Source organism: Myotis lucifugus, unplaced genomic scaffold (genome assembly GCF_000147115.1).
Source record: "Myotis lucifugus unplaced genomic scaffold, Myoluc2.0 scaffold_419, whole genome shotgun sequence".
NCBI classification, from domain to species: Eukaryota; Metazoa; Chordata; class Mammalia; order Chiroptera; family Vespertilionidae; genus Myotis; species Myotis lucifugus.
The window spans coordinates 616,972-626,194 of NW_005871467.1; the positions used below are offsets into that span (position 1 = coordinate 616,972).

Genomic DNA, 9,223 nt, shown 5'->3' on the forward strand with positions numbered 1-9,223 from the left:
AAGCTCATCTTATTTTTGCCGGAAATGTTGCAAATTCCCAGATCTAGATTTGTGAAAACTTGGATCTCAGTGGGTAATAGCACCTCCATTGGTTATGCAGGTATGGATTTCTTTGGGCCAAAGTTCAAAACTGGCAGTAAGCAGGGTTAGCAACCCTCTGAGGATATAAAGGACATATTCAGACTGGTGTTTGCTGAATGAACAGATAAATTGAATTCTTAATTACAACTAAACTAGATGCTTATGGGTTTTCTTGTTTTATAATCCTTGTCTCTTCTATCTATGAATTTAAGATCTTGACAACTTGGCCCTAGCCAGCCGTGGGCAAACTACGGCCCGCGGGCCGGATCCGGCCCGTTTGAAATGAATAAAACTAAAAAAAAAAAAAAGACCGTACCCTTTTATGTAATGATGTTTACTTTGAATTTATATTAGTTCACACAAACACTCCATCCATGCTTTTGTTCCGGCCCTCCGGTCCAGTTTAAGAACCCATTGTGGCCATCGAGTCAAAAAGTTTGCCCACCCCTGCCCTAGCCGGTTTGGCTCACTGGATAGAGCATCGCCCTGGGGACTGAAGGGCCCCAGGTTTGATTCCAGCCAAGGGCATATACCTTGGTTGCAGGCACATCCCCAGTAGGGGGTGTGCAGGAGGCACCTGACCGATGTTTCTCTCTCATCGATGTTTCTAACTTTCTATCCCTCTCCCTTCCTCTCTGTAAAAAAGTCAATAAAATATATATTTTTTTTAAAAGATCTTGACAACTTGGATTCAGTTTTGCTATTGTGTTATCACAGTTCTTTCCTTAATGAGCCACTGTGAAAGCTATAGAATCTTACAAAGGTAAAAATATATTCCTGGAAAAACATCCAAAAAGGGATAACTGAGATTTACTCTCCCACAGATCATGATCTTATTGAAGAAAAGGGGTGAGTACAGCCGCAGTTCAGTAGTTCTTCCCTCCACCATAACAGGTTCTTTGTCTGGACGGTGTACCTGGGAGGGGCGGGAGGAGGAGGCAGGAATTGAGCATCCTGCAGGACCTCACAGCTGGAGCTCCCAGGAATCCCTTGTAGGTAATATTACATCCGGAGCAAGTCACCCCGAGCTCTCCCAGCAACACCTTTCCTAGGTGTTCATGAAAACAGTGTGTTATGTGTACAAATAAATGCTTGTGGTGCTTTTCACTATGGCCAGCGGCTTGTTTAAGGATTCAGAAAATGGCCATGGCCGGTGTGGCTCGGTTGGGCATCCTCCCGCACCAAAGGTTGCCGGTTCTATACCTGGTCAGGGCACATGCCTGGGTTGCAGGCTGGATCCCGGGGCGGGGAGAGGGGGCGTCCTCTATATTTCTTCCTCTCCCTCACTCTCTCTCTAAAACACATATTTAAGATTCAGAGAATGTATGAAAATACACAACCTAGCCTGGCAGGAAGTAGATGCTGCCTACGCCCTAGGCTCTGATGGGACTGGAACGCTAAGGAAAGCCTCTCCACCCGCCCCGCCCCCGCTCCGCTCAGTTGAGAGGAACAAGGTTAAACCGGCAGCCAGGAATGCCCTGAAGGGAAATATGGGTAACTTACAAGCTACCTCAACTTATTCTTGGAAATATTTAAGGCATAAAAGACGGGCGGGGCTGGGTTCCTGTGCCCTTCTCACCTTGTGCGCATCATCTCTACCTGAGGGTCTGGGCTTTGGCCTCTGACAGCCCGTTTGGCAATGAGCCACGATGACTTCATTACACCCAAACCCCCAAACCCACTCCGAGGAAAGTTTTTCGATTCGTATATGTAATTTTCACTCCAAACAAACGAGATCCTAACACGCTGCACAGGTTTTTATTGATTGATTTGAGAGTGAGAGAAACATCGATTTTATTGATCCACTTCTTTCTGCATTCATTGGTTCTTGCATGTGCCCTCATCTGGGACTGAACCTGCAACCTTGCCGTATTGGGAGGACGCTCTAACCAGCTGAGCTGCCCGGCCAGAGCCCACGCTGCACTTTAAGTCCTGCTCTTAAAATGTTCTATCTGCTGTGTCTTTAAATATTCGGTTTGGGATGGTGTGGGGTTTATAATGAGAATGCCTATCATTTGAAACCAGATTTTGCTACTTTGCGATTCAGAAAATGTGGGGCTCCCGACCCGGGTCCCCTCCCCATCCGCCGGCTCTCTCCATGGTCCCCCTGCCCTTCCCTGGATGTGGACGCGTGGCAGGGTTCGCGCCGGGGCTCGGAGCTGGAGGTCTGCTCCCACCTGCTGGGTGGACCTATCGCAGGTGGCCCCGCGGAGCCCGGCCTCCCCTCTCCCCCTCCCCCCTCCCGGCGAAGCCCCCCAGCCCTGGCCCGCCCCGCGCCCGCCGCTCCGCGCGCAATTGGTTGCCGCGGGCTGTCAGTCCCTGCGCTCTGAGGAGCGGGCGCCGCCGGGCTGCGGTCCCACTGCGGAGGGCTGCTGGCTCCGGGTGCGACCGTGGCTTCCCGGCTGCCTGGGTGCCCGGCCCCGCCAGCGCTCGCCCCTCTCCCCCGCACTGAGCAGCAGGGACCCCTGGCCACGGACCCCGGCGCCATCGGTAAGTGAAGGAGGGCGAGGAGGTGGCGGGAGAAGAGGGTGCGGGCCAGTGTCCGATCCGCTGACCCTGCGCGGCGTGGTGGGCGGGAGGAGCCCCTGAACCCCGGAATCTGCGCCCCCGGAGATGGCCGGTGTGAGAACCGGGAAGGTCACTTGTCCATACGAAGCTCCAGCCCGCGCGACCCTCATCGGCTCTGCCCAACCTACCCTCTTCCTTGCGGCTCGCCCTGGAAGCATGGGTTGCGGTAGGTTTCTCCTTCTTCGCCCTTTATTTGAGGGGAATGGGTTTGGGTTCCTGGCATTACGGTTGTGCAGAGAGCTTGAAGCTGGGTTATCTGTCGCACGCCCCCGGCACTTTCCTTTTTGAGTTTATCCTGAGCATAGCTCCTGCCGTAAGGCTCCTCCAGCCGAGAGACGCCTTCCTCCGGAGGAAGCTTCGCGGTCCGCAGCTGCCGCTGGGGAGTCGCTGCTTTCCCGGGAGTCGCTGCTTTCCCGGGGAGTGCTCGCTCTTTCCTCCGCGCTTCTCCGCTTCAAGGGAAAGGGGGCAGGGGTGTTCCCTGTGGCATTAGTCTTGCGATTCTATCAGGAAATGACAACAGGAACTTTAAGATTAAGGAGGAATCACTTGCAATCTAACATTCTGCAAAGTTTTAATGTCTGCAGACTGCATTTTCCCCATTGCAGTTAGGTTTTTGTGTGGGTATGTGTTTTATTCCTACAGTGTGATAATCATACAAATGAGCTTCTACATTCCTACACATGATCTCATTTCAGTATTTCTGTTAGTTATACATCCTCTGGTTAATAAAAGTTTTCAGGAGCTGAGAACTCACAAGAGGTGAGAAGACTTAAAGGAAGCTCTAATCAGCTGCAGTTCTAGTACTTATGGAAGCATTAAATGAGGAGGGACACTTTTAAATGTTCATATTTAAGCTCCATTTTTGCTGTAAGAGGACTGTCTTTCTGTCAGAGACATGTAGTATGTAACACCCAACCTTAGGGAATACTTAGATCATAAACTGATTTTCAGAGTTCCAGTTCCTTATGTGGTTCATAGAATCAAGAACTTTAACAGTGAAACCTTCAACAGTGAAAGATTTACATAAAAATAGCCCCAGGGATGCGTCCCTTTGCTTATTTTAGGACATCCATCAACTGAAATGCATAGGATTTTTGTTAGATGATCACCTCGACCTCTGTTCATTGGTACCATCATACCAATCTGTGGATTAATTTTTAAATATACCTTTATATTTAAATGTAACTAACCAGTGTGCCAGTTGTAAAGTTTATCGTTTACATTTGGCTTTCGAAATAGTTCCAGAGCCAAGAAAATAAAATCTAAGGAATTTCAAAAGCTTAATTTTAAAAATAGCAAGAACTCAGTCTAATCTTGATTCAATTATGAGTTGATGTGCTACATAATCTATATTATTAAAAGCCTAAGCAACCGTTCGACCGGTAGCTATGATGCGCACTGATCACCAGGGGGCAGACGCTCCGACCAGTAGGTTAGCTTGCTGCTGAGGTCCGGCCGATCAGGACTGGGTGAGATGGACCAGACACACCCTGGAGCCCTCCCGCAGCCCCTCCCCGGCCCTGATCGTGTACCAGTGGGGTCCCTCGGCCTGGCCTGCACCCTCTCACAATTTGGGACCCCTCAGGGGATGCTGGAGAGCCAGTTTTGGCCTGATCCCCGCAGGCCAGGCTGAGGGACCCCACCAGTGCACGAATCCATGCACTGGGCCACTAGTGGTTAAATAACCATTAAACATTTTAAAATTTTTTGACTAGTGAATGTAGTGCAGATTAGCATCTTTAAACAGTTCGTTTTTCTGATGAAACTCTTAAAGCCCAGTTTCAGAGCATGGGTTTCAGACACAATATTCGGTTGAATCTGAGCTCTGTTACCTACCAGCTGTGTAATCTCAAGCAAGTTGCATAACCTCTCTAAGCCTGTTTCTTTGTCTGTAGATGGTGATACCACCACCTACTCACTTTGTAATGTGGGGAGGATTAGAGATGTATATAAAAGTGCTTAGCACTGCCTAAGACACAGAAGTTGCTCAATAAATGTCAGCGATTACTATCATTTGCTCTTACTGACCTTCAACTATGAGCTCATTATGGAAAATGTTTGAACAGCAAATACTTAGAAAAAATTTATACAACTAAATTTAAGAGTGGCAAATCATAGTAATGTTACATTTCCCCAGAGTATGTATGAAAAGTAGCACTTCCTTGATGGAATTTACATTTTTAGAACAGAAACCTTATGGTATAATGGAAAGAGCATTGGAGAGTCCAAGTCTTTAGTTCTAACTCTGGCTATGACCTTACCTAACTATATGGCTTTCCACAGGCTAACTGTCCATTACTGTGCTCAATTTCTTCATCAGACTGGACTTGATTAATCTTAAATAATCTCTAAAATCCTTTTCAGCTTCAGAATTCTTTATTGCATGTCATAAAAATTACACTAGCTTGCTTATCACTACCATTCTTTGTCTGTTTAACTTGGAATTCAGAGTCATAAACAAGTCAAAAAGATAGCACAGCTTGCCCTGGCCCGTGTAGCTCAGTTGGTTGAGCATCCACTCATGCATCGAAAGGTCACCAGTTTAATTCCTTGGTCAGGGCACATACCCAGGTTGCAGGTTTGAACCCCGGTCAGGGTGCACACAGAAGGCAACCAGTTGATGTCTCTCTCATTGATGTTTCTCATTGATCGCTCCCTCTCCCTTCTTCTCTCTCTCAAATCAATAAAAATATTTTTAAAAATAATAACATCAGATTTGTAGAAACAATCCAAATTGAAGTTTTAACTAGAGCAAAATATATTTACATTGAAATTTTTCTGACAAGGCAAAAGTTAACCCCCAGACCTGGCTGATATCGTTCATTTGGTTGGAGCATTGTCCCATGCACCAAAGTGCCCCAGATTTGATTCCTAGTCAGGGTACATACCTGGGTTGCAGGTTCGAACCCCAGTTGGGGTGAGTATAGGTGAGTATGAGGCAACCTATGTATTTTCTCTCTCTCTAAAATCTTTTTTTTTTTTAAGTTAACACCGATTTTTATTCTCCATTTTCAGTCAGTTATAATATGGGAAACATGCCTGGTAGGATCATATGCATTCAATGAAAATTGTCTGTAGAAAACAACAGGCTGATGGTGAAATAAAATATTTTATCTTCTCTCACCTCTCTCTTCTCTCACCAGGTTAATCTTGAACTAAAACAAAGTCTATCAAGTAAAGGGCTCTCATGAAGAAATTGAAGAGAGAAATTACAAGCAATAGAGAAACTAAGCATTTGCATACTGGAGAAGCCACCTCAAACAACTGTATGGAATAAGATGAAAGGAGTGAATACATCTGGAAGAAATTTTGCTTAGTATGACACTTTTGCCCCACTTCTTGTCATAAACGGCTGCTAAGGAAGAGAGAATATCATTTTCGAGAGAAGGAGTGTATTGTAAAAATGGAGACCCCAGTTTCTGACATTCAAGTAGAAAGCAAGGATGAGACGAGATCAGCAGAAGTTAGAGCTCATGATGAGAGGCAGGAGGGAAAAGCATCAATGCTTTGCTTCAAGAGAAGAAAGAAATCAGCCAAAGCAATGAAGCCCAGAGCTGGCTCTGGAGCTGTGGACGTGGCCAGCAAGTGTGCGTCAGGAGCTGGAGCTTCGGAGCAGCCACAGCCCCCAGGGGGGGCCTGGGCCTCAATAAAACGTCTTGTGACACGCAGGAAAAGGTCAGGCTCTTCCAAGCAGCAAAAGCCCGCTGAGGCCAAAGTGCAACCTGAAGTCAGTGCCGAGGATGCTAATCTTCCCAAGAAAAAGGCAAAATCCAGACTTAGGATCCCCTGCATAAAATTCTCAAAGGGGGAGAAAAGACATAATCATTCCGAAATTATAGAAGATGCAGACTGCAGCATCAAAGTTCAGGGAGAGGCTGAAAGGTTGGATACAAAAACTCCAGCCAAATCGGATGACCAGGCAACAAAGACCAAGTTGACCCAGGAAGTAAGTGGAGAGGTCTCACAGAAAGAGGGTGATGAGGTCTGTGAACCAAATGTGAGCAACAGCAGAACTTCTCCTGGAGAGAATGTGATTTCAGTAGAACTGGGGTTAGAAAAGGGGCATTCTGCTATTCAAACAGGAACTCTAATCCTTGAAAAAGACATTGAAACAACTGAGGAAACACCAAGTATCCAGCCCCAGCAAACAAGCCCACTGGAAACTTCAGAAACAGAACGTCAGCTGCCAGTGGTTTCTGATGCTCCCCGCTCTCCTGCAATCCCAGATCAACAAATTGCGGAAGAAGCCAGAAACAATGTCCTAGAAAGTGAACCAAATGGGAAAGACCATGAAAGTGGAGAGATTGTAGCTGAAGAGATCAAGCCAAAAGATAATGAAGTGAGCCAAGAATCAGATTTTAAAGAAACGGAGATCAGTGCAGAGAAACCCAAACCGGAAGAAAACAAAAAAATGGAGCCCATTGCTATTATTATTACAGACACTGAAATCAGTGAATTTGATGTCAAGAAATCTAAAAATGTCCCTAAGCGATTCTTAATGTCAATGGAAAACGAGGAAGGAGGGGGTTTTGCTGAGTGTGGTTTTGAGGGTAGAACTTCAGAACAGTATGAAACACTCCTAATAGAAACAGCCTCTTCTCTTGTCAAGAATGCTATCCAGTTGTCTATAGAGCAGCTGGTTAATGAAATGGCCTCTGGTGATAATAAAATAAACAGTCTTCTACAGTGACTCCATTTCCAGATCATGGGAGGGGGAAGAAGTTTAACAATGAATTATTTTCCATAATTGTGGCATTTCTTACTCATTAACAAATGAGAGATTTTCATCTGTGGAATTTAAAGGTACCACCTCAGCCCAGAAGTGTTGAAGACTTAATCAAGTTTATGAAACTCTGCCTACCACTAAAACGCAGCTACTTCTGGATGGAGGAAGTCAGCGTGGATCACAATAGCAAAGTGACATAAAAGGAGTTGCAGAAATGGCATATGAAGATGTATTGACTGAGCACTGACAATATGCCATAATCTCTTTTTGGTCCTCTGATGTCACAAAGCCTGGTTTCCTTCTGATCGTTGAACTCTGTGTACAGGTTAACATTACATATAGTTTTCAAAAACTTTTTGTTACAGTGCACATTTATCTTGTTTAAAACTGAATAAGGTGAGCTATTTTTGGTGTGAATGTGTTATTTATAGTTGTTACACTCCTAGGCAGTAGTCTTACCTTTAAAAAAATTGCATTTTCCCAATTTTAGCAGAATGTGCAGAATATGCATAGTTGAACTTTAAACATGAGTGGTCTCTAGTCTTGCTCAAGTCCCTCACAAAAGCCATTCACAAATGTATCCAACAGGCAAATCATTACCAAGTGCCAAGCTGTGGGGACACAACACGGAGAGCATTCACCCTCGCCTCCTTCCTTCTGTCCCAAACAGACTTGTATAAATCCATGTCTGCAGAGGATCCTCCAATGAAAAGGTTCAAAACAAAAAAACTAAACAACAGCAAGAGCAAAAAGAAAAAGAGTGGGATGTCACTTTCCATCCGGGAGACGGCAAACTTCCCAGGTAACAAGTCACCACAGAACAAGATTCCTGCTGCAGGCTTTCTGCTCCCAAGACCTCACTCCTCAACCCTCCTCAGAGTGGGGAGAGTGATCCGAAGCCAGTCTGGCAGCAAAAGTCCTAGGAAGTCTTAATCAGTAAAAATATTACTCCTGACCAAGGATGAGCCAAGTACAAGGTTGAATAGAAAGTAAAACATCATTGCTAAAGCACATTATATTTTAAATGTCAGTATTCTTTCATTGTGCTTGTGTTTTGAGAGACACCAGGAAAAAACATTTCACATGGACATTGGAAATTACATTTTTCATCATTTTTTTTTACAGTACAGCTAATTCCTTACCAAAAAAAAAAAGAACTTATAACAATGAGAAGGGCTTATTTGCATTTTATTCAGTTATTGAAATCATCGATCTAATCAGTGATTGCCATGCTTTTTGAAAAAGGGATTCTATTTCAATCTTTTCTTGTGGCCATAATACTAGAATACACTTCCTTACCTCTCAGGTTAGGCTTCAGACTGTACAGTCCCCCACTGTTTAAATTGAGTGACAGTGTTACTCTGGACGTAGATAAGCAAGGAAGAGCTTTCACTAGAGTCGTATAGTATTTGCTAAAGAGCATTTGTACATTCCTAGAAAAAAAAAAGTACAGTAGATGATTTTAAATGATCCTGTGACTTCGTGAATTATTTATGGATTGCATATAGAAAGTATGTGCTAATTTGTCCTGTAGAATCCCTTTCCTTCCCTCCCTCCCTCCCTCCCTCCCTCCCTCCCTCCCTCCCTCCCTCCCTCCCTCCCTCCCTCCTTCCTTCCTTCCTTCCTTCCTTCCTTCCTTCCTTCCTTCCTTCCTTCCTTCCTTCCTTTCTTCCTTCTGTTGAGACCTCTGGCAGAAGAACCTAATCTGACTTTGGAACTGAACTATTATCAGTAAGATTCTTTGCTGAAAAGCATGCAGATTTTCCTATCTTCATGCTTGTAAACTTGGGGGGAACCCACCCAAATCCTTTCGTTTAACAAGACGAAAAGTGGATTTTTCAAAACACA

General features: G+C 45.0%; 1 protein-coding gene across 1 annotated transcript; it reads left to right on the forward strand.

The window, feature by feature from the left end:
- The first annotated feature begins 2,442 nt into the window (after window positions 1-2,442).
- Window positions 2,443-8,872, forward strand: AKAP5 (A-kinase anchoring protein 5). Its single transcript, XM_006102574.3, has 2 exons — window positions 2,443-2,571; window positions 5,793-8,872. The coding sequence occupies exon 2, from the start codon at window positions 6,053-6,055 to the stop codon at window positions 7,337-7,339; it is 1,287 nt and encodes a 428-aa protein (XP_006102636.1). The 5' UTR covers window positions 2,443-2,571; window positions 5,793-6,052; the 3' UTR covers window positions 7,340-8,872.
- The last annotated feature ends 351 nt before the right edge of the window (window positions 8,873-9,223 follow it).

What these genes read in the sequence shown, in the direction of transcription:
- AKAP5 (XM_006102574.3), top strand. Translation starts at nt 6,053, where the DNA reads ATGGAGACCCCAGTTTCTGACATTCAAGTAGAAAGCAAGGATGAGACG.